Here is a 24669-nt window from a genome sequence, read left to right on the forward strand (position 1 = left end):
ATGCATTTTCTGCAATCTGATTGCAATCTGATTGCAATCAGATTGCAGAAATGGTTGTCCTCTCAATCCGCATAAAGTTGCTGTATCCAGATTGAGAGGACACATTGCATTTACAGTACACTTGTGTTCAATGTGTACACAATGCATCCCTGACCACCTCCGGAGGTGGTTTTGGCCGATCAGATTGCAATCCATCTTCAATGCGTTTTGGGGGAGTTTACACCTGGCATTTCAAGTGATAAAACACAATCTGATTGCAATCTGATCACCGAAAACACATGTTAACGCCAGGTGTAAATGGCCTCTCAAAGGGCCAAAGGAATACAGATGAAGCGGTTTGTGGTCTTCTTCTCTCAGAGACAGAACGGAGGTTTACCTGGGTGACGAAAACTCCTTGAGCCTGACCTTCAACGCCAGGAACGAGGGCGAGGGAGGGGCGTATGAGGCTGAGCTGTATGTGGTGCTTCCCCCAGAGGCCGACTACAGCGGGATAGCACGCAACAATGTGGTGAGGAGATCTAAAGTCACTGAACTATCTGATGGACCCGTCACTGCTGTCGGGTGAAAACCTTGCATCTTAAAAAATAAATAAAAGCCTTATTATAACACTGATGATCAAATCATCACACACAGAACCTAGAAGGCGCTCCATAACAGTTTGTTTATCATTTGTCTTCTGAGTTGATTAAAATAGCACCTGAATGTAACACTGTTCAGCAGCCGAGGTGGAAGACTGAATGCTGTACTTTCCCACCAGCACTTGAACGCAGCGTAATAGTGATGGGTTATGGCAAAAAAGAAGAAGAAGCATAATCGTCTAATGATGGAAATCCCAGATGTGGATCATTCATGTGCAGTGCACCATGATCTGTCCACCACATTTTAAGCTAAATCCATTTATAACGGTTTGAGATATCTTGCTAACAAGCAAGCAGACATGAGTGAAAATAATCTGACAATCTATTTTCAGTGTCCAAAATATATATATGAATGAAGGTCATCCTTGTACGCTAATCATTTCCTTGGTTATGGGATACAATGGTGAGTGAAGGGGTTTCACAAGCAAGCTGGACACAGTGATGAGGTGTTCCCCTGACACACCAGTGATAAGACGTCTCCATGTAATGATTCAGACCAAATTCAGACTGAATACAGACTCATTCACGATGGCAATGCTACAGTACCAAATAATGACTGAATATCTGAACGTTGTGTCCTTTCCAGAGCTTGACTCAGCTGACGTGCAGCTACGAGGCAGAAAACCAGACCCGCTACCTTGTGTGTGATCTGGGAAACCCCATGAAGTCTACCACCAGCGTAAGAGCCAACAAGGCCCACATGTGGTCTCCGATCTCCAATTAGTCCAGTCGAGACCAGCTCAACTTTTCTCGTAAAGTAGAATTCATACACGAGGAGACTCTGTGCTCCATTTTTACACCAAAGCGATCAAAGTAATATATACGAAAGTAGTGCCATCCTGCCATATAGCTAAAAAAATACTAAATATACATATTTCACAAAGAACCCCGCCGGATAACCATACACACATGCACACTCATAGACAAGGCATTGTTGGTTTCTTATCCAAAACAATAGGATGTGTTGGACTTTAACTTTGATATAATTCACTGTTCAATGCTCCTGTGATTAATTTTTGCATCCTGTGATTAATTTGCATGCAATTTCTGTGGGTCATCTTATAGTTGTGGGCCGGCCTCAGGTTCACTGTGCCTCGACTGAAGGATACTCACAACGCTGTGCAGTTTGAGCTCCAAATACGCAGGTAGGTCACTTGTCATCAGAGAGTCCGAATTGTGTAGCTTCACCGAAAGATGTGAATGAGACCAGCAGCATTGTTGGGTTTATTACTGTACTTCCAAATGGTCACGATTAGTTTGACCCACATGACTTCATACAGGACAAGGCAAATAAATGGGCTACAATATGACATGTCCTTTTTCTTACGTTGCTTATTTTCCTCATGGTCTCAAAACGTTCTTTGGGACTTTTGGTTGTTAAATTGGTCGTAAATCCCATTCCACGTGCTGTAGCATTACGCGGTCTTACAAAGTCTCCAATTTGGCTTTTCCAAAACCTGCCCAGATGACCAGATGTGTCATCCATTATTGTCTTTTAAAACCTTGATTGGAAAATTTATAGTTTTGTCAAATTAGCCGTTTTGGAAAATTGTTGTTTCAGTGTTGTTTTGTTGGAGATGAATGCAGGAATAAGCGTAATTTATGAAATATTAAAAAAAGACTGATTCTCTCTCCCGATGTCCCTATTGCAGTAAGAATGAGAACAACTCCCAGAGTGAAGTGGTGCTGTACAACTTGGAGGTGGCTGTGCTGGCCCAGGTCATTCTACAGGGGTGAGGCATTGCTGCCATCGCTACCGCTAGCGCCGCTGTCATCGCTGTCAACCATGTATATAACCCAACCTCCTCCACCCGTCTCTGTTGCAGGGTTTCTCGGCCAGACAAGGTGGTGTTTCCTCCTACCGGCTGGAGAGTCACCCAGAGCCTGAGAGAGGAGCGGGAGGTGGGCCCTGAGGTGCAGCAGGTCTATGAGGTACGCTGGCTTTTCTCACACTCGCTGGTTTGATGTTACGCCAGAATTTTACACATTTTACTGCCCTCCCATGTCTGCTTGTTGCCAGTATGTAGTGTCAAAAAAGGACAAAAGAGGACAGCCACCAATATTTAAAAAAATCAATATGTATATATATATTTTTTTTCCTCGCCAATTGTAACTACTCTACTCTCTCTGTCTCAGCTGGTGAATAACGGTCCCAGTATGGTCAGCCACTCCATGTTAGAGGTGCGATGCCCTCTGAGGGCCCACGGCCAGGAGCTGCTCTACCCTGTGGAGGTGATCGCCCAGGGGCCACTCAGCTGCTCCTCTAACCACACCTTCAATGCACTGAAACTCAAGGTGAGGACACGTACACACACGCACACACACACATACACACACGCACACACACACACACACACACACACACACACACACACACACACACACACACACACACACACACACACACACGCACACACAAAATGGATGGGACAATATGCTGATCTCACTATTTGATACACAATATTAATAATTTAATTTAATATTAATAATCATCATTCATTACAACCATGATATGAAGTAATACATAAAAGTTCAATAAACAACAAGTCTGACTGTGCAGGTTCAATAACAACAAGTCTGACTGTGCAGAATTTTTTATTTCTAAGACACAAATCTGCCTAGTGATGCCATTCTCTTGCTAGAATGTAAACAACAATTAAAACATTTCATTACAGGTGACAATAATATAACTTCAATGGAGAGCTTGGGAAATTGTGATCGGCAAGCTGTCTCATTTGTGACCCGCTCTATCAAAATCAGTCAGATTGACCCTGAAACACATTTTGAGTTTTACACACTGTTGGGAAAGAGGAGAATGTAAGCTTTCCGGTGATATCAAAATTATCTTTTATCTTTTGTGCTAGCAGGCCAAGTGCTTGGTGTTGTGAACAAATACAGATATCTTGGTCACATAATCAGAGATGATTTATGTGATGATGATGACATTCAGCGTCAGTGCTGCAAACTCTATGCACAAGCCAACATGCTTGCACGAAAATTTAATAAGTGTACTGATGATGTCAAGATTGCTCTGTTTAGGTCATATTGTACTTCATTGTATACAGCACAACTGTGGTGCGGGTACAGTGTTGCAAAAATGAAAAAACTCCAGGTGGCATATAATGATGCATTTAGGATTTTACTCAGGCATCCAAGATGGACAAGTGCTAGCCATAATATAGCAGTAATGTCCCCACTTTCCATGCTGTTCTGAGAAAGTTTATTTACAGTTTTATGCGTCGACTTAGCCAATCTAAGAATGGAGTTATTATGGCCCTAGCTGTGCCTGCACAAAGTGACACAAAATTTATGTCACACTTCTGGAAGCACTGGAATAGCTGCCTGTATGTGTTTTAAACCTATTTGTTGTGTGGTTTTATTTTATTTTGTATTCTCTATTGTACTGTTTGTGTTTTTGTACGTATTTTATATGGACCTGAGTCTGGAATAAAGTTTATATATATATCTTTGTACTCCAAAGATTGAGTGAGATACACCCCTCTATAACCCCCCCCCCCCCCCCCCCAATCACATTTGTGATTACTGCAGCAGAATAAAATATTACGATTCATATTGTCACATTGATATTGTGATATATATTGATTTTCCATTATGTTCCCATCCCTAACACACAGGCAGAAACACACACAGACACAAACAATGGCTAGGTTGGCATGGTGAGGCCATTAACCCCAAGTCTATTTTGACCCTGATTACATTTGATAGTGTTTGCTGATGAGCCTCTATGTCTTTGTGCAGCTCCTGCCTGCAGCAACAGAGAGGCCGCCGTCGCTGCTGTCCAGCCCGGAGCACCACATCCAGAGGAGGGAGCTGTACAGGGAGCCTCTGGCAGAACAAGGCAACCTGGTGAGATAACATGGACACACTAGACTGGATGTCCCAGACCTCATGCAGTTTAAGGTTTTTAAGCGAGGCGACTGTGTTGTTTTGGATAGTAGAAAATGCAGGAAAATAAGGATTTGATCAAAGCCGTAACTAATTTAGATGAGATGCTTCTACTGTATATGTGCAGACGGAGTTGATTTACATGTCTGCACACACACGCACGCACGCGCGCGCACACACACACACACACACACACACACACACACACACACACACACACACACACACACACACACACACACACACACACACACACACACACACACACGTTTGTACTAACATTGACTACTTGACTACATTCATTCCCGAAAACCCTGACTCTAACCTTAACCCTAAACCCAGGACCTAACCCTAACATTGCTCCCATAGAGGTGAGAACAAGCAAAATGCCCCCCTACTCTTTTTGCAGAGTATCTTCATGGATAGGATCTAAATGAAAGAACACCCACACAGCAGCATCCTCTCCTCCACCGCGGCTGAGTTGACTCCATCTGTCCTTCAAAGACCCCGGGAGGTGTTTGTTTTTTCTCCCTCTCTCTCCTGCTTTTCTTTCTCGGCTCCCTGGTTTGGGAGCTCGGCATGTGGAGGTAATCATGGTGACAGAGCAAAACACCACAATAGAGGCTGTTAAATAAAGTCAATGGCACTTTGGGTTTGTCTGTTTAATCCCAATGGGAATCTTATGAGCTGCGTTCGCTACGTTCACTCAGGACATTCAAAGCTCATTAGCCCAGTCGGAGAGCCCAGGACGAACCAGCTGCTCGAACAAGATTTAAACTATGATGCGATTATTTTCCCAGCTAAAGGAAATGGGAATACATATCAGGATCTCTGGGCCAACGTCTGGCCAACGTCTCGTGCAGCGCACACTGATTGTTTGTGAGCTAAAGTTAATTAGGCTTGTGATTTACTGGATTGTTTATGTAAGGCTTTCGTCACTACTAGCACTGTAACGTTTGACAGCCGCTCTCATTTCAAATTAGCCGTCTTTCATTTAGGTTCTCCGCCCAAATGTTATTAAGCTCTACACTGCTCTTGAAGTGTCTTTTGAATCAGCATGAATAAAAGGGATGTTGTTGGTTTTTTTTAATGGGATTCGGTGTATTTAAAGATAGTGTACTGCTTCTGCAAAGACATGTGGCTCCAATCAATGTTTATTTTTTTAACTGCACTTTTTCAGAGAACACCTGTCAATCAAACAGTGTGTCCAGTACCTTGATGTGTTTTTCACTTGAATTTTCGGGTTGATGCAGTTTCTGTTTCTGTAGGTGGTGCTCTTTTCTTTGTCTGTCTTTAAAATTGTGGGTGTATGGGAATCTAACACAACCAGAAGCGTATCCGACGCGGAAAGCCTCGCCTCGCGGAGACAGCTTCATTTGGGCTTCCTTGTTAACAGGGGAGACCGATCACACCGGGCGCGGCGCGTCGTCTCGCGTCCTTGCAGTGAGAGTTTCCGCGTCGGGTCTATTCTTGACGTGTGACGCGAGCGGCCGCGTGCAGCCAGGCATGAAGTCAATACAAGTTGTGAGCGGCGCGGAGCAAAGCAGAGCGAGGCGCAGAGCAAAACAGAGCACTTCTGGGGTGAATGACCAGGCTCCGACTCGATGCTTCCGTGATGCGCTGCTTCGGAGACGCTTCTGGTGTGTGCCAGCCGTAATTCTTCCATTTCTGTGGTTCCCTGCTGCAGAAAATACTGAAATGGAGCATACTGGTGTGAGACTGCTGCTAAGCCTATATCAACAACCATAAGTGAAAAGAAAATAGATTTGATTTATTGGTATTGTATGTGTGACTGGGAGCCTGTCCATCTACAGTCCTGTGCTACGGTGGAGTGCTGGCGGCTGCAGTGTCATGTGGGGCTGCTGGAGAAAGGAGCCAGTGTTATCCTGACTGTCCGCTCCAGGCTGTGGGCTGAAACCTTCATAGAGGTGAGACTACAGGCTGCTCTGCTCTGCTGCACTCTACTGGTGGTATACTGTCAGTACACTGGCTATGCTGCTGGTAGGAAACCCAAGACTGTGTGAGAAAACGGACAAAGTCATGCAATCTGTTTCGTCATACTGCCCTCTTCTGGACGCCATCAAATTAGTTGCATACAACATACTGTTGCTTTGCTGATATATGGGGACAATATATATAGGGGCATTGATTGATTCCATATTAGGGCCACAACTAACGATTATTTTCATTATCGATTAATCTGTGGATTATTTTCTCGCCTAATCAATTAGTCATTTGATCTATGAAATCAAACGACAAACAAAACACAATTTTGAAGAATGTCCCCAAAGCAAGATGACATCGTCAAATGTCTTCTTTTGTCCTGACTAGTCGACATCCCAAAGATAATCAGTTTACTGTCATAAAAAATTAAAGAAACCAGAAAATATTCACATTTAAGAAGCTGGAATAAGATTCAGTAATTTCTTTTGTTTTTTTAATAATTGTTTAATCAATTACAAAAATAGTCGATTAATTTTCTGACGATCATGATTAATTGACTAATCATTGCAGCTCTATTACATATTGTAATGTTCATCAATACTACACTGGTTGTCTATGGCACGCCCTAAGATGAACTGGTTCTAATGAGACATTTGGATCACAGTACAGTAGTAGCAGTAGGAATAGTTATGCTTTATCAGCCTTCAAAAGCCCATAACAGTCTAATTCAATGAGACTCTTTTGTTGTTTTTCCAACTCTCTTTGTGTTGACCTCAGAGGGCCTACAAGCAGTATGTCCTGGAGTGCTCTGTTCGGTACAGAGTGGACAGGATGCCTTACTCCATTGCTCCCAAACTCAAACCGTCTGGATCCAAAAAGGTAACCGCAGCTGATTCTTTTGTTGAAATGTCTGGCAAAATAAAGCCACAATCCACATTTCATGAAGCTGTTACATACTGAATCAATTAGCGTGTACAATGGGGGGTGTACCACATGCTGTACCATAGATCTTTACCATTGCAGTGCCACTGGGACTTTAGCATGTTTTTCCACAATAATCAATGTAGGTTGCATTTGAAGGGCAATGTACGGTGAAAGTAAAAGTATGAAGACGCAACGTTGTAAGACGGCTGTTTGCTGTTGTTCAGGTGGTGACAGCTGTGATGTGGAACAAGCCGGACAGTCAGTTCTATGTGCCGGTGTGGATCATCATCCTGGCTGTCCTAGCTGGGCTGCTGTTACTCGCCCTGCTTATATATCTACTGTACAAGGTAACACGTTAAGATAAGCTGTGGTTCTCAAACATCTTCACGTCAAGGACCCCCATACTAAACTGACACAAATAAGACCATGGACCCCCGTTTGATAAGATTTTATCCCAGGGCCCCCCCCCCCCCCCCCGTCTGATACAATTTTTGCTTTTAGATGTTTTATTACAAAAAGTGTATGAAGCCCATGACCAAAATAATCACACATTCTGTCATTGTGTTACTTATGGATGCATTTATAGTGAAAATAAATGATCTCCCTTTTTGCTGGGAAGCCCCTCAAGGATCCATGTGGGTCCCTGGACCCCCTCTTCTCCTCTCCTCTCCCTCTCTCCCCTCCTCTTCTCCCCCTCTCCTCTCCTCTCCCCTCCTCTCCCCCTCTCCTCTCCTCCTCTCCTCTCCCTCTCTCCCCTCCTCTTCTCCCCCTCTCCTCTCCTCTCCCCCTCTCCTCTCCCATCCTCCTCTCTCCTCTTCTCCCCTCCTCTCCCCCTCTCCTCTCCCATCCTCCTCCTCTCCTCTCCCCCTCTCCCCTCCTCTCCTCTTCTCCCCTCCTCTCCACTCCTCCTCTCTCCGTCTCCCCTCCTCTTCTCCCCCTCTCTCCTCTCCCCTCTCCTCTTCTCCTCTCCTCTCCCCCCTCCCCCTCTCCCCTCTCCCCCTCTCCTCTCCCCCTCTCCTCTGGTTCTCCTCTCCTCTCCCCTCTCCCCCTCTCCTCTGGTTCTCCCCTCCTCTTCTCTCCCCCTCTCCTCTCCCCCTCTCCCCTCCTCTTCTCCCCCTCTCCCCTTCTCTCCTCCTCTCCCCTCCTCTTCTCTCCCCCTCTCCTCTGGTTCCCCCCACCCACCCCAGTCAGTGGTGGCCTTTTATACACGGTCCCAAACGGCGCAGGACAACGCGATTGGCTGACTCAGATTTGAATCTGAGCCAGCCAATCGCTGTGCCCCATGACCGGATGGACCATATATGGACTTCCTCACCCCGACTCCTCTCCTCTCCTCTCCTCCCCTCTCCCTCTCCTCTTCTCCTCTCCCCCTCTCCCCTCCTCTTCTCTCCCCCTCTCCTCTGGTTCTCCCCTCTCACCTCCTCTTCTCCCCCTCTCCCCTCCTCTTCTCCCCCTCTCCCCTCTTCTCCCCCTCTCCCCTCTCCCCCTCTCCCCTCCTCTTCTCCCCCTCTCCCCTCTTCTCCCCCTCTCCCCTCTCCCCCTCTCCTCTGGTTCTCCCCTCCTCTTCTCTCCCCCTCTCCTCTCCCCCTCTCCCCTCCTCTTCTCCCCCTCTGCCCTTCTCTCCCCTTCTCTCCCCTCCTCTTCTCTCCCCCTCTCCTCTGGTTCCCCCCACCCACCCCAGTCAGGTGGCCTTTTATACACGGTCCCAAACGGCGCAGGACAACGCGATTGGCTGACTCAGATTTGAATCTGAGCCAGCCAATCGCTGTGCCCCATGACCGGATGGACCATATATGGACTTCCTCCCCCCGACTCCTCTCCCCCTCTCCTCTCTTCTCCTCCCCTCTCCCTCTCCTCTTCTCCTCTCCCCCTCTCCCCTCCTCTTCTCTCCCCATCTCCTCTCCTCTTCTCCCCCTCTCCCCTTCTCTCCCCTTCTCTCCTCCTCTCACCTCCTCTTCTCTCCCCCTCTCCCCTCCTCTTCTCCCCCTCTGCCCTTCTCTCCCCTTCTCTCCCCTCCTCTTCTCTCCCCCTCTCCTCTGGTTCCCCCCACCCACCCCAGTCAGGTGGCCTTTTATACACGGTCCCAAACGGCGCAGGACAACGCGATTGGCTGACTCAGATTTGAATCTGAGCCAGCCAATCGCTGTGCCCCATGACCGGATGGACCATATATGGACTTCCTCCCCCCGACTCCTCTCCCCCTCTCCTCTCTTCTCCTCCCCTCTCCCTCTCCTCTTCTCCTCTCCCCCTCTCCCCTCCTCTTCTCTCCCCATCTCCTCTCCTCTTCTCCCCCTCTCCCCTTCTCTCCCCTTCTCTCCTCCTCTCACCTCCTCTTCTCTCCCCCTCTCCCCTCCTCTTCTCCCCCTCTCCCCTTCTCTCCTCCTCTCCCCTCCTCTTCTCTCCCCCTCTCCTCTGGTTCCCCCCACCCACCCCAGTCAGCGGTGGCCTTTTATACACGGTCCCAAATGGCGCAGGACAATGCGATTGGCTGACTCAGATTTGAATCTGAGCCAGCCAATCGCTGTGCCCCATGACCGGATGGACCATATATGGACTTCCTCCCCCCGACTCCTCTCCTCTCCTCCCCTCTCCCTCTCCTCTTCTCCGCTCCCCTCCTCTTCTCTCCCCCTCTCCTCTGGTTCCCCCCACCCACCCCAGTCAGCGGTGGCCTTTTATACACGTCCCAAACAGCGCAGGACAACGCGATTGGCTGACTCAGATTTGAATCTGAGCCAGCCAATCGCTGTGCCCCATGACCGGATGGACCATATATGGACTTCCTCCCCCCGACTCCTCTCCCCCTCTCCTCTCCTCTCCTCCCCTCTCCCTCTCCCCTTCTCCTCTCCCCCTCTCCCCTCCTCTTCTCTCCCCCTCTCCCCTTCTCTCCCCCTCTCCTCTGGTTCTCCCCTCTCCCCTCCTCTTCTCTCCCCCTCTCCTCTGGTCCCCCCCACCCACCCCAGTCAGCGGTGGCCTTTTATACACGGTCCCAAACGGCGCAGGACAACGCGATTGGCTGACTCAGATTTGAATCTGAGCCAGCCAATCGCTGTGCCCCATGACCGGATGGACCATATATGGACTTCCTCCCCCCGACTCCTCTCCCCCTCTCCTCTCCTCTCCTCCCCTCTCCCTCTCCTCTTCTCCTCTCCCCCTCTCCCCTCCTCTTCTCTCCCCCTCTCCCCTCCTCTTCTCCCCCTCTCCCCTTCTCTCCCCCTCTCCTCTGGTTCTCCCCTCTCCCCTCCTCTTCTCCCCCTCTCCCCTTCTCTCCCCTTCTCTCCTCCTCTCCCCTCCTCTTCTCTCCCCCAGGACAACGCGATTGGCTGACTCAGATTTGAATCTGAGCCAGCCAATCGCTGTGCCCCATGACCGGATGGACCATATATGGACTTCCTCCCCCCGACTCCTCTCCCCCTCTCCTCTCCTCTCCTCCCCTCTCCCTCTCCTCTTCTCCTCTCCACATTCAAGTGCAGGACTGACCATTCCGTGAAAACCGTCTATACAGCTGAGCAGCGAAAACAAAAGTAACGATGTCGAGTGAATATTTCTGCAGTTTGCCGAATGCTAAGAAAAAGGAAGTGCTGTGGGGTTGCGCTCTGGTGAAAACCGCCTATACTGTATGAGAGTATTCATCTAATGCTGGCTGCTCATCCACAGAGCAGGGTGGTAGATGTGTGCATGGGTTCGATGGCATTATTGTGGAGTATTTTGTTCAGGGATTAAGCTACAAACCTTTTGGTCTGTTAGGTGGTGTTGCTATCCAGCAATCTAACCTCAAGGTCCAGATCGGTGTTCAATAAAGATAAAGCAATGTAATGTTACAATGTGTACATTTTTGAGGATTCAAGATGCTTCAAGGAGATGCTTTGCCTCTGAATATATACAGTATTTTATTTTCTAGCGCCCCCGCCTAGCCACAGGCTGTTTTGGGCACAAGAGATTTTTACAAGTACATTTTCTACAAGCCATGTGTGCACCTAGGCGCCAGCTAGCAGCTGAGCTAACCAGGCCACATGCTCCTCCTTTTAGGCAGCAGTCTAACTTAACTTGATTGATCAAGTTGATATGATGTTTCCAGCTCAACTCATTCAATAAAATAAAACAAGTGACAAGATCTGTGCGTACGGTATCTACAAACAGGAACAAATAATTGACCCCCCCCCCCCCCCCCCCCCCCATACAACTTTCACTTTTTCACTGTCAACAAGGAAAATCCAATGAAAAGCATGAGATTATCTACATGTATTTTTAACCCTTTTTAGAATACAGGCTTTGTGGCAGATACATTTTGAGTTGATTAATTCTGAACTTCGTCTTTTCCTGTGTTTCCCTCCAGATGGGCTTCTTTAAAAGGTCAGATCCGTATGGTACGACCATGGAGAAAGCCCAGCTCAAACCCCAGGCGTCCTCCGAAGCCTAGGTCCAAGGAGAAGGAGCCTAACCCGCAGCTGTTCCAGAGAACTGGAAGGTCATTCCCTTTCCAAATGAATGACTCAACTCGTTAATGAAAAAGCAGGCAACCCATTTATGATGAAGGGACAATTATGGGAGCCGGACCACTGGAATATTTGATATCTGGTGCTGCACTAAAATGCCAAAGCAGGAAAGAGTTCAGGGGCCACGCAATTCCGTGTGAAATTGCAGCACTGTTGAAGCTTCTACAGAAACAGCAACTCAATGTCTTGCTTCCTACCAGCTCAGCCCCCTGGTGGAGAAATGTTTTCCTGTTAAGTTCTTTATTTGTTCAACTGACTTCTAACTCCATGTGTTGAACAGGAAAATGATGACAACTTCAAACCCTCGAAAGATCAAGCAAAGCAAATTCACATGCAATTAATAAAATCAATAGCACCCAATGCTATTTTTGCATTCATGCAGGAGTGTTTTCAACTACATTTTGCAATCCCAGTGTTACATAATTCTTGAATGTCCTGCTTTTGTATAATCTATACACCACTCAATATTTATGGCACAATGTTTTCCTATTGATTGTTGAATGTTGTACTGTACTGTTGGAGCAGGACAATCCTGATGAAATGACAATGTTTCACTTGAATGATCTCTCTCCCATATTGGGAGGTGTTTTGCCTGTGTTGTACAATATGTATGTAATGTATTCATTGTGTTATGACCCATTGGTGTTGTGGCCCAAAATAAATCCTAATTTTGTATTCGCAACTAAAATGTCTAATGATCATCAATGAGATAATGTGGGCAATGGAGTAGGTGGATTCACATTCATGATCTTCCGGGTCCAGTTTTTCAAAACATTTGATCGGAATTACTTTTTTCCACCAATTCAGCACAATTCAGCATTGCACATCTTTGCATTTCTCTGCAAACTTTCATTTCAAGACCCTTAAAAAATAATTTTTCACTGTTTTACTGTATGATGGTAAACTTTGTTTTGAAGGTTTTGTTCACTTAATTCATCCGTTTGTTGGGAACCCCCTGGAACCCCATTGAAGGACCCCTGGTCGTCCCCGGACCCCATGTTGAGGACCACTGCATTAGGCCACAATACTCAAGACAGATGAGTCTCTACCGCCCTCTTCAGGTGAGACATGTTCCTGCCAGTATCCTTCCAGCTCATAAAGGGCCTCTGTTTCCTGCTGCTTTCAAGTGCTGTCAGTAATGTTGGAATTATGAGCCACACACGAGCGAGTGCCCCAACAAAGTGGTAAAAAATAACATGGAAAAAATGTTCTACAGTGGAACCAATGATGTTTAAAGACATTAGACATTAATGGAGTCTTGTCTTTGAGGTACATGCCGTAACTGAAATACTGTGGGTTCCCATCCGGGCCAGGACTGTTGTTGCATGTCATGACTCTCTCATGACTTGACATTTCTAGGGTGGAGATGATGCACCATGGGCCCAGTTATGGAAATGTTTGTATGAGTACTGGATTACAGCAGCTCGATATAGACAATGTTGTCTGTTATTCTCTCCTCATCACCTTCAATAAGTACACTGCTGGCTCACTTTACCCTGGAGAAGGCTGTGTAGAACTGGCCATGAGAAAACACTGGCTGAGGTAGGTAGATGCCAACTTGGTCATTATCTTGACCTTTGTTGATGGTAACTGAGAAAGCCAAACTGATTGGGAACTGCCATCTGACAAAGGTGAAGGGAAGCTCATCATTTCTGTCGTGGTGAGGAATTATTGGCAGGAAGATCCTTTCACCCTAAAAATGTAAAATATCGCTATAGTGGGCAGATATTTTTATTTATTTTTATTTTTTCACCAGATTTATTCCAGACCCCTGAAAAGGTTTTTTTTGGAAAATTTTGGAGGCGATCGGAGCAACGGTGCACCTTGCAACTCTGGACAAATAAACAGACAGACAGCTCTCCAATTATAGTATCTAATTTAATGATGAATGCAAAATGTCCCAAAATAATCTTTAGATTAAAAGAAAAAGCCCACAGTACACCCCAACTTCTCTATTCAATATAAGCATAAAAGTCTCTCACGACTTTTATGTCTAATAAAAGCAAAATGTGTCTATGACCAAGCTTAGTCTCATCAAGTCTGTTCAAAATGCTGACATGATCAGCGATCACTGGCTATTGTGTAATGCAAGAAAACCGACACAAATAGACATGAAAGCTCCTCAAGCTATACCCTTTTCACAGCAACCACTGAGGTGGTAAAGCAGGAAGTAACGCAGGTGTAACCAATACCATTAATGATGGTTCCATTCCGCTAACTGTGTTTAAAATGATGTGACCCACATTTGTGCTGACTGTGTGCATGTGTGGTTCTGCTGAGTTCTGCTGGATGGATGCTCTCTTATTTTGCAGATTGGGTGCTTTGTGCAAATCCCCCTCTCTCTCCCCTCCCTCTCTCTCTTTGTGTGTGTGTGTGTGTGTGTGTGTGTGTGTGTGTGTGTGTTATATAACACACTGTCACAAGGGTGCTATTCTGCAGAGGAGCTCAAGTGTCAGTGCTGGTGAGGCAGTGATAGGCAAAGAGGCGGACGGAATAGAAGACTGCACTTGCGTTTCCTGGCTGTGAGTAACACATCTTGTGCATTTAGGCAGAACGATGTGCTTCTTTTACAGTATAGCATATTAGCAATGCACATGTAGCCTACTGTATCTTTTCTGTACAGACTTCAAGTCTACAAGGACAGATGACTCGGCTGTTTCTGTTTCGAGTCTCAGTGAGTTGCAGTAAGAATCCGCTGTAAGGGCCGATATCAGGGTTTGGCTATTCTCTATGCATTAAATAAAGTAGGCCTTCATGGATGAATCTATTAGAAAGAATAGAAAAAAAAACAATTCAAACATTTTGTCCCATATGGAAATATTTGAGTTGTTGATGTAGTATTGCATTGGACAACTGTCTGCAATTGTATATGGAGAGATAACAGGTGAGAGTAATCGATTAGTGTAATACCAATACTTGTATACATTTTCTAATAGAGATCATTTCTAGTCAATTTAATCACAATGAAATTAAGCTACTGTATTCCTCATCCACCTGGAGACTCCCAGGACCCTTGGTGGTCCCTGAACCCCACTTTGAGAACTACTGGCTTATGCAGTATATATGGCAACACCCAAAGCCCCCATGTCGATGTATTTTCTGCTGACTGATGTCTTCTGTCTCTGATGACTGGTTGATCCTCTGTGATGCCTGCTATTCAGGATTTGAGGAGGGTGGCTTTTGCTGTTATGCTATGACTCAGCAGACGGGGTATTAGTGTTTGTGATCTGTGGAGGTGACCCGGGCCCGGTTTATGACTCTGGGTCCTCCCTGACTCTTTGTGCCTGTCTCTTTTTGGGGCAGGGGGGGACCTCTCCTACCCTCTGCATGTTTTGGGTGATAGTTCTTCCTTTGACCCCAGAGTCTCTTCACGCAGCTCTTTACCCTGCTCTGGTTGGCTCATTCACTGAATTAGGAGTACAATGGTGAGGTGTTCTGCTGGCCATGTTGTGCACTTTACTACTAGGGTCCAACCAATTAGGGTTTTTAGAAGGCTAACCCTAAACTTGACCTTTTTCAAATTGAAGGTATTCAGTTCTGGGGGAAACCAGAATTGAATTCTTGTCAGGATGGAAAGGCCCCTGAAACAGTATTTAGACCATCATATTAACAACAACAACAACAACAACAACAACAATAACAATAATAATAACTGAAAGACAAATGAAATTATTTTATCTTTTAGGTTCAGCAGCTCTAAGGCAATCCACCACACCTATCAATGGTGGGAGGAACCTCCATCAGTGGACCACATGACTCTCTGTTAGCCAATATTTACTGAAAGGCAAATATTGGCTCGATACTGTATATTGGCAAACTGATATACAGTATATATCAGTGTAACCCTGCTTTACAACAGAGGCCCTTCCTCTGGAGTGGCATTAGAATGAAAATACTCAAAGTTGGTCACTATTTCAGTGGTGGGTCAGTATAAACATTGCTGTTTTGGTGGTGGCCTATGAAGACATTCAGATTCAAAGACCGAGACGCCTGCTGAAAAGGACCCAGGAGGTTTTTCAACTAGGTAACCGGGCAACTGGTCCACACACCAGCAGCTGGCATTCATTGACTGCCCCTGGTCTAGAGAATGCAATGTGGAATGAACCAATGTCTGAATCCAGGGGGTGGTTAGGATTCCCCCCCTGTGCACTACAGTGGTAGACTACAGTGGTAGACTACAGTGGGATAGCCTGATAGAAACTGTGGAAGAGGGAAGTATTGATCCTAGTCTGTGTTCATCTCCTTTGCAGACTCTGCCTTCTCTCCATCAGCTGTAGCCATGACCAGAAATCTATTGAAGAATCCCAATGGGGAAGGTAAGACGTCTTCTTTTAATTAGATGTCCTACAGTGTCTGTGTCTTTGGCTGACTGTAAAAAAATAAAACAATTATATATATATATATATATATATATATATATATATATATATATATATATATATATATATATATATATATATATAATTGTATATATAATTGTATATATAATATATATAATATATATATATATATATATATATAATATATATATATATATATATATATATATAATATATATATATATAATATATAATATATATAATATAATAATATATATAATTGTTTATATATATATATATATATATATATATATATAATCCACACAACAGAAGGGTTTTCCAAATTCACTACTGGATGTTGAAGGGTTTAATACAGAGCTCCTGCAGATCTATATCTCTGAAACCATTTAAGCAGTATTTTGTACATTTGGAAAGACATGTACTGTACACTGTTTTGATCTTGAATAAGACTCGAGTTGCTCTGCTCTTGGTCTTGACTGGTCTCGCCCCTCTTTGGAGCTGTTTTTGGAATGGACTTGGACATGATTCAGATGGTCTTGACTGCAGCCCTGATATCGTATATATGCTATAAAATACAAAACTGGTATTAGAAGCATTAAAAACAGTACATTTTCCTCCCAGAGCAGTTTGAATTCTGGGAGCTGACGGAGAACGGCGGGAGCCAATGGCAGGTGGAGGAATTGCCAGGAGACTGTGGCCACGACTTCTGCATTGATGGAGTGACCAAATACTTCTCCACTTCTTTTGAGTGAGTGTGCAATGTGTGTTAGCGTACGCTATGTATGGTTACGTGAGGGGCATGTTTATCGATTAAAGATAGAAAAATACCATGATGGCCCGATTCAACATCATCAATTATTTGACGTGATCCAGACAGCTTTTGGTTTGCGCACACATAGCATTACCAGATGTGTTGGTGTTTTTTCGTCCTATCCGAACCCTTCTACGTCTGCCCTAGGCTGTGTCTGAAGAGACAGGTGGTCGACTTGTTAGCGGAGGACTACTCTCCTGACCAGCTGGACGCTCAGCCGAACATCACCGTGGAGGACTGGTGAGACAGAGACAGAGAGGCCCGGCATGCGTGGGTCTACTTCACTGTTGCCGCCAATTCACTGCTCACTCATCCTGCAGGTACTGTGGGAGGACAGACTGTGGCTGCACCTACCAACTGACTGCGAGTCTGCTGGATGAGAATCAGGAAGTACTGCAGGAGTTTAAACCAGACCCGGTGACTCTTGACCCGGACTGTGACGACTGCGCATGGAAACAGGTCCCTGTCTTTTTCCATTCCCCTCTAACCCTTAAATGAATAGTTTGGTATTTTGAACCCTGGGCCCAAAATAAGATGTTTTCCATCATGATCCCTATTAGTAGAAACCCAGAACTTTGCTATCTGCCTGATCCGCCCCGTCTGGTAACACCGGGAAACCCCCTCCTACTCTACTGCAATAGAAAACTAGGGGCTTTGAAAACTATGATATACTGATGAAGTATAGGATAGGAACAATTGTTTCTCAAAGACACACGACTACCTTCTAAGCTGGTGTAAGTTCCAGCAGAGCCAGAAGAATACAAAAATAACAGCTGACACAAAGCGTTTTTTTTCCATAACATATGGAGTATGATTATACTATGGGCATTGTGTTTTGCAAAACATTTATCATAGTTTTCAAAGACTGTGGCGTATGGCCCTAGGTTTTCTCCTTCACATGAAAAAGTTTGGAAACCCTATGTCCTAACCTTAAAAATGTCCTCTTTGGAGAAGTTTCCTCATCTTTCTGACTTTTGTTGACATGATGTTCCAGTGGTATTCTCTTATGTTTGAACTCCAGGTGAGCCATACGTTCTCAGACTACGGTCCCGGGCTGCGATTCATCTCCTTTGAACATGGAGGACAAGACACCAAGTACTGGGATGGATCGTTTGGAGTCCGAGTCACTGGGAGCTCCGTTGCTGTAGAGGTCTGAGCGAGAGGGGGAGGAAGAGGAGGAGGGATGAGGGAATGATAGAGGTGTAGAGGAGTGCAAAGGCTCCAGAGCAACAAAGCAGAGGTTAGTTGCAGTGTATTTGAGTCTGGGGAGGGTTTAAAAGGACCGGCCTTGCCTTACGCACCTAGCTTACACCACTGTGTGTTCTGCAGTGCATGCTGTGGAAATCAAGCTGCTAGGAAGCTCCTATGTAGTAATTACAAATCTGTAATAACATGCCTTGCCTGTGTTAGACACTGTCATGGTGGCACCTTGGCTTTGCTAACATGTTACCATCTTGAAATGACTGCTTGCAATACAATGATTTAATCTACTAACTACTACCTCTGCACAGTGATTTAGCGAAACTGTTTTGTTTGGTGGGCGGGGCTCACCTATTATAAGCAATCAAGCTGCTGTATTTATCATGCAAATGAGAATTAGAAAATGACCAAATAAATAATTAACTCTTCAAATGATTCGTCATCAATCAATCAGGAAACCTTTTCAGTCGGTAATCTAATCATTTGATCAATGTGACAACCCTAAATCTAATTCTTGAGTCTTCAGTTTACAGAGAAGTTGGTGTAGAATTGTTTGACCTGTCTTCAATGATGTGAACCGACCTCGGCGATGGCGAGTAGGAGAGTCACCGCAAACAAGAAGGCTGAATTGCCTCACTTTATTCATCTTATTTTAAAAAGTACAAAAAGGCATGCGTTTCACCTATACAGGATTCCTCAGGTTCTCTCTAAACTCCTTGTGTTTAGAGAGAACCTGAGGAAGCCAGTAGAAACGTGTTGTTTGCACGCCTTTTTTAAATAAGAATTAAAGTGAATCAATTCAGCCTTCTTGTGTACAATGATTCTCATTCTTCAACCACTCATCTGATGTTTCCTGGCATCACCTGCACCAGGAAGTAAAGGCTGACAGCGCTGTGCATGGGGCATCTACTTGTTGATGATTCGACCTCGGCGATGGATTGGGTTTCATTATCAATGCAAACATACTGTATCAGATGGTTGGAGAGGTGAGACAACGGATGATATTTCAATCTCGGATACATTTAGATTGAAATAACATGATGCCAGCACTGAACGCAGACTATGTAATTACTGAGTAGTCACATGGTCAGATAGAATCAAATTACTGCCATGTGGAGTTAACGTCTCATCAAACAGACTTCTTGTCCTCTAAGCTCAATCGTACAGGACTCTCAATAAATATTTTTTGTAAAGCCTGCCAGATCCAACAAGACTCAGCATTTGTTCGCGTAATGTCCTCTTTTTCTGCAGTAGTTGCATTTATCGTAGCCTTTATAACGAGTGTGGTTTCGAGGCACATGCATGGTGTACTGATATGGGGAACTTCCTGAATTGTCTATGCGTACTGGCATGTGGTCAGCTGATATAGAATGCTGAACCATCTGATCTGGCAAATGATTTGGGCCTGTTTGTATGTTCACAGGTATCTGCTTGGCCATATTTAAAACACTTTGTTCGGTGCCTGTGTCAAATACAGACACAGACCAGTTCCTGTCACATTTACTAAAATAGATTTGAATTGGGTGTGGTCAGAACTGAGTTTGGCTAGTGTGATCTCAACTACTGTTTTACTATACAGAGTATATGGATCAGATTAGAAACAGTGGACATCAGAAATAAACAATACAAATATTTACAAATCATTGCAATCTTTACTAAAAATCAATTCAAGCTAAAATGAAATGACATATCAGACAATAGACATAAATATACTTTGTTTTAGATACAACTATCAATAAAATGTAATAAGTCATGTACAAGGCCATGTGGCATTGTACTGTATACAATGTCTTTCACAAGGTAGTTTTCAATGTGAGCACCATAAACATTGACATATTAAGCAATGTTTATTTAAAGTGGGGAGAATTCAAAATGACACCTACAATGGGAAGCTGTAGGCTAATGAATGAATAAGTGGACCCGTGACTGGTAGGTCGCTGACTAGCTGGGAAACAATTACCATTTGTAACTATGAATGTGAAGTGGAACAGTTAAATAAAAGTAAAAAAAACACAACAAAAAACAGGTTTAAGAAATGTCAGTGACATGATGTGAACTTTTCTTCCTTGTTGGTCATACACACTTTTGCCACAATGCTATGTTAACAGTAATATGGCTTATTATAATAATACTCTCAGGTGCATTCAATCAGAGTACAGATTCAGGATGTTCACTCAGAAAAACATCAGGAGCAAAATTTATATTTTTGGTTGTGCTTGTCTGCTTCATAGAGCAGCACATTAAAACAATTATTTAAAGTGTAATTCAGTCTACTAAGTGAAGGTCAAGGCACCACATAGGGGTACTCACTGGGTTTTGTTCTCAAGGGTTGGGTAGGGTTGTTTACCAGTTGGAGGAGTGATCTGTGTGTGTGTGTGTGTGTGTGTGTTTGGGGGGGGGGTGTTCAGAGGGGTACCAGGTCATAGTCTGGGCAAGACGTGAAGGGAGGGCAGGCAGGACACTCATTCTCCTTGTGACTGCATCTGTTTACAAAATGTCTCAAACTGCTGCTGCTCCAACTCTGTCATCACCTTGTTCAAGGCATAGATCTTGAAATAAAGAAGTGCACACAATATAAATAAATTAGTTGGGGATACATAAAACTGATGGCATAATACATTTTGCCTCGCCTGGAATAATTTCACGCGGAAACTAGGTTAGGGTAGTACTGTATATATGTGATGAGCTCAGTTACCTCTGCCCTCTGTCGCTGTTTCAGCTCCTGCTGAGCAGATTTCTGCTTGGCTCTGTCACCTCTGGTAGGAGTGGAGTTCAGCTTTGGCTTGTCTTTACGACAGGCAGGCTCCATTGTAGCAGTTTTCCACTCAATCCACCTTATAAAAGAGAAAACATGGACATGACATAATTGACCTTTTGCTACTGCCTTACATTTTAACATGCTAAAAGACTGCAAAATGGCCCACAGATAAGATCAAACCACGTGGCACTGAAGATACGTCCTGCTGCTCGCTCTCGTATGGGTAAAGCTGAATTATATTAAAACCCTTGTTTATCCAGAGCCACAAATCTAAGAACAACCCTAGACATTTCACGCATTGAATCCCAAATGTTGTTGCGAATTCGGCGTAGGCTACAGAGTGCAAGTCCACTACTACGCACCACTTTATTTAATAAAACCTCAACGTTCATACTGCTCGCTTAATTTGCTACTGCACAGTGCATTTTTGATAGAAGATCGTGGAAACAAAAGGCCAATCAATTATAAAAGTACATTTATTTATGTAAATGATGGTCAGTGTGTCAGTAGCATGCCGAATAAAAGAGTGCACCTGATTGTTCCTACTAGGTTGTGTTCTACCTATGTTGATAACGTTATTGCTAGATTTATGTATGTATTAATGGGTTCTCTCAAACGTTATATCAAAGAGTAACGTAAAGATGATACTGGGGCTAATGATAACCCTTCTCCAAATGTTGTAAAGGCAAGTTAAACGATTACAGTCTGCAGGATCACTGACACAAGTTAGCTACAAGCTAGCTAAGCTATTGGCAAGTTAACATTTAGCAAGCGTGGACGTTTCATAGAATGTTATTCCAAACTGCGTCAGGCTTGAAGTTAGATGTGAGACAATTTTGAGTTGACATACTTGTAGTATACTCACCCGTAAAATAGAATAGATAGAAGAGCAAGTAGTAATATGTTTTTTTTGTAGCGAGCAAGTTGGCTGTAGTAGCTAGCAGCTGTGCAACAACTGTTGGTGTCCGCTGTAAACAAATCCGACTAGAAACAAGGTTCTTTCCGTAAGATGAGTTCCTACTTAACCTCGCGCCACCACCTGCCACCAGGCTCTCTCTCTTCTGTGTGACAAGGTCAGTAACTCGGTATTTCACAAGTTTATAGGTTCCTTCTTGGTATGTTACGCTTTGATAACATTATTGTTACCCATCTGGGTGTGAACTCAAAATGTTGTAGCCTATATCATAATAAAAACATTACACGTTTGTAATCAACTGAATAAATAAACAAACACGTGTCTGTGGTGTCTCACAGTGGTAACGTTAACGTTAGCCTTTGAGAGACCATTTTCAACTTCAAGCTAATTGTAATCTTTCATTCTAGAACCATGCATTAATAATAGCCCTGTCAATAACAATTCCTGTTAAGTTAATGTAGGCACATAGTGTTGTTGTTTTTCAAATTATTGAGTCCACTGGCATTTTCATTTTTCGTTAATGAGGATGCTACTTCTTCTTGACAATTTGCTGTTTATGCACAGTATAATATATGTGTGGTTGACTACAACCTACAGCGCCGTCAACAAAATGATCAGCTAAACTGGATCAGTAAATTGTGCTGAAGGAGATGAATCAGTATGGCTACAGTACAGCTTAGTTCAAGTATGACCTAGGCTAACTAATGATCTTACTTACTTGCACTCTCTCTGTGCTGATTTCCCTCTCCAAGGCTGGTGAACATAATTTCTCCATCGATGTCAACAGACCACCAGCTACTGTAGTGTAGCCAAAGAGCAGTAAACACATTTTGAGGAACACATAGCCTACAGTACATAGGTGTGAGAGAATGTACAGAGCATTATATGGCCACTTTGCTGATTTTCAACCAACTTTGGATCAGTACAATGTGGGTAGTAGGCTATGCACATGAACTATGTGCTTCCTACTATCTTGCCTGCACCGAGAGCTGATCCACCATTCATTTGACTGCAAAACCAGCTCACGACTCGCATCATTTGGGCCCGGAAGCGAGATTAGTGGTGCCTTCAAGGACGGTAAAATGTGGGTCAGTAGAGGGACTGTATGGGCGGTATTCACCATGAGCTCTATGGATGTGGTGGCATGCACTTGCAACAGGCTACCACAGACACAGGTTAGACGTCACTTAGTGTGCAACGCATATAATGTTAACGTAAACCACACAGAGCGGCTCCAGCACGCAGAGCCTCTCCGCAAAACACCGACAGAAACAAACAAAATCATACACAACGGAGGACCGGGGAGCGATGCCTCAGCAAAGAGCCAAGCCAAGCTGCCACCAGCGGAGACCTGCCGCCCGCATGAGCCGAGAGAGAAGAGCCTGCCGGCCGCGGCGCTGATCCACTGCCACCAGCCGGCGCCTGGTGATCGTCGGGGCGGCAGAGGCCTGCAAAACTGCAACAAACTCCACGGTGCCCCGGTGAACCTGACCCCATTCTCTGACAGAATAACCAAACCAGACCGCCAACTCTGAACACAGGAAAACAGCTACAGGGAGCATGCGGCTACACCGAGCAGCACCCAGCAGCAGCTAGCAGTTTGGTAAGTTTATCCACTCTTCGTTTGTCCAATAATCCTTTGAAAACGGGTGTGATTTAGCCTGTGTAGCGACACTTATCGTGCATTCCTTTATAACTGGGAACTGGTAATCTTACCGGTTCAAAGTTCATGAGCTGGGCGGTGACGTCACCAGAGCTGGTATTTCCCATTCCAAACTGGTAGGAGCCTCAGCAGCCCCGACGTAAAAAATCCAAGATGGCTGCACCGCGCAACAACAGTAGTTATAATCGTATCAATGCTATTTAGCACTTCTGTCTTGTTTGTGTCTCATTAAATCAGCTGTACACACAGCACGGCCTACTTCTATCTGTGTGGACATGAGGCTGCAGTGTTTGTATGCGCAAAATGCCACGAAATGCCTTGTTATCAACTGTTATTGCTAACAATGGCTAGCGAGTGGATCTGACCAGTGAACAAACGGTGAACTTCCCAGTTCAACTTTTCTGCAAATGGAATGCTAACAAAACCAGCTCTTTTGCGATAAAGGAACGCACGATTTAGTCTGAGCTCGTCCATGTTGTTGCCGAAAAAATGTGAGGAGATGGCTTTTGTATGGAGCAGCTCGTAGCCCGGTAGCAACCAGCTTGCGTTCCCCTTGTTTCATTTCCCTCCCTGCGCTGTTTGCATTGTTTCTGTATTGAAATAGTGATCTATGCCGTCCGTACCGATCTGTAAACATTATTGGTGGCTGTCTTGGCTAGCCAGATAATAATACGTTACTAACAACAAAAAGCACAGAGAAGAATAGCACAACAAAGCTGCTATGTCCCCGCTACTTTTTCTTTGGGCCGTGAACATATCACGACTCGCGCTTTGCAACGTTTTCACAGTTTTTGCTGGTCATAGAGCTGCAATTTCAAAAATAATTGCAAATCTTTCTACTACATAGTTAATTATCCTTTATCGTTGGATTCTATCATATTTTGACGTTTGTGGTAGAGAGGTACAGTATTCAGTTAATGCTCAGGAACATTAACATTGCTATTTGTTTTCCATTATGTATTATCTATGCCGTAGATAATCGCTACAATCTGCCATAGAAGTATACTTCCGGGTTCTTCAGTGGAAAAGTCTATGGCATTTAACATGAGGGTTTCGCTTAAATGCATAGAATAAGG

General features: G+C 44.6%; 3 protein-coding genes across 3 annotated transcripts in view; 2 read left to right on the forward strand and 1 right to left on the reverse strand.

The window, feature by feature from the left end:
- The window catches only part of LOC310798217 (integrin alpha-5-like), a 57328-nt gene extending 44775 nt beyond the window's left edge, over window positions 1-12553 (forward strand). The window contains exons 20-30 of the mRNA XM_083660697.1: window positions 358-508; window positions 1225-1317; window positions 1704-1783; window positions 2291-2371; window positions 2465-2570; window positions 2775-2933; window positions 4398-4505; window positions 6359-6472; window positions 7266-7367; window positions 7637-7759; window positions 11746-12553. Coding sequence (XP_083516823.1) covers window positions 358-508; window positions 1225-1317; window positions 1704-1783; window positions 2291-2371; window positions 2465-2570; window positions 2775-2933; window positions 4398-4505; window positions 6359-6472; window positions 7266-7367; window positions 7637-7759; window positions 11746-11829 — 1201 coding nt within the window. The 3' untranslated portion in view covers window positions 11830-12553. The remainder of the gene's footprint in view (window positions 1-357; window positions 509-1224; window positions 1318-1703; window positions 1784-2290; window positions 2372-2464; window positions 2571-2774; window positions 2934-4397; window positions 4506-6358; window positions 6473-7265; window positions 7368-7636; window positions 7760-11745) is intronic.
- A 1799-nt stretch (window positions 12554-14352) lies between these two features.
- Window positions 14353-18619, forward strand: fbxo2 (F-box protein 2). Its single transcript, XM_083660725.1, has 6 exons — window positions 14353-14427; window positions 16156-16221; window positions 16867-16993; window positions 17204-17296; window positions 17377-17515; window positions 18078-18619. Exons 2-6 carry the CDS (start codon window positions 16185-16187, stop codon window positions 18210-18212), a joined length of 531 nt encoding a protein of 176 aa, XP_083516851.1. The 5' UTR covers window positions 14353-14427; window positions 16156-16184; the 3' UTR covers window positions 18213-18619.
- Window positions 18620-19933: 1314 nt separating this feature from the next.
- Window positions 19934-21970, reverse strand: svbp (small vasohibin binding protein). The gene is made up of 3 exons (XM_083660682.1): window positions 21880-21970; window positions 20952-21090; window positions 19934-20805 (listed from the first exon to the last, which is right to left on the reverse strand). Exons 2-3 carry the CDS (start codon window positions 21063-21065, stop codon window positions 20719-20721), a joined length of 201 nt encoding a protein of 66 aa, XP_083516808.1. The 5' UTR covers window positions 21066-21090; window positions 21880-21970; the 3' UTR covers window positions 19934-20718.
- Between the last annotated feature and the right edge of the window lie 2699 nt (window positions 21971-24669).

This window comes from Poromitra crassiceps (assembly GCF_964638095.1).
Source record: "Poromitra crassiceps genome assembly, chromosome: 25".
Lineage (NCBI taxonomy): Eukaryota > Metazoa > Chordata > Actinopteri > Beryciformes > Melamphaidae > Poromitra > Poromitra crassiceps.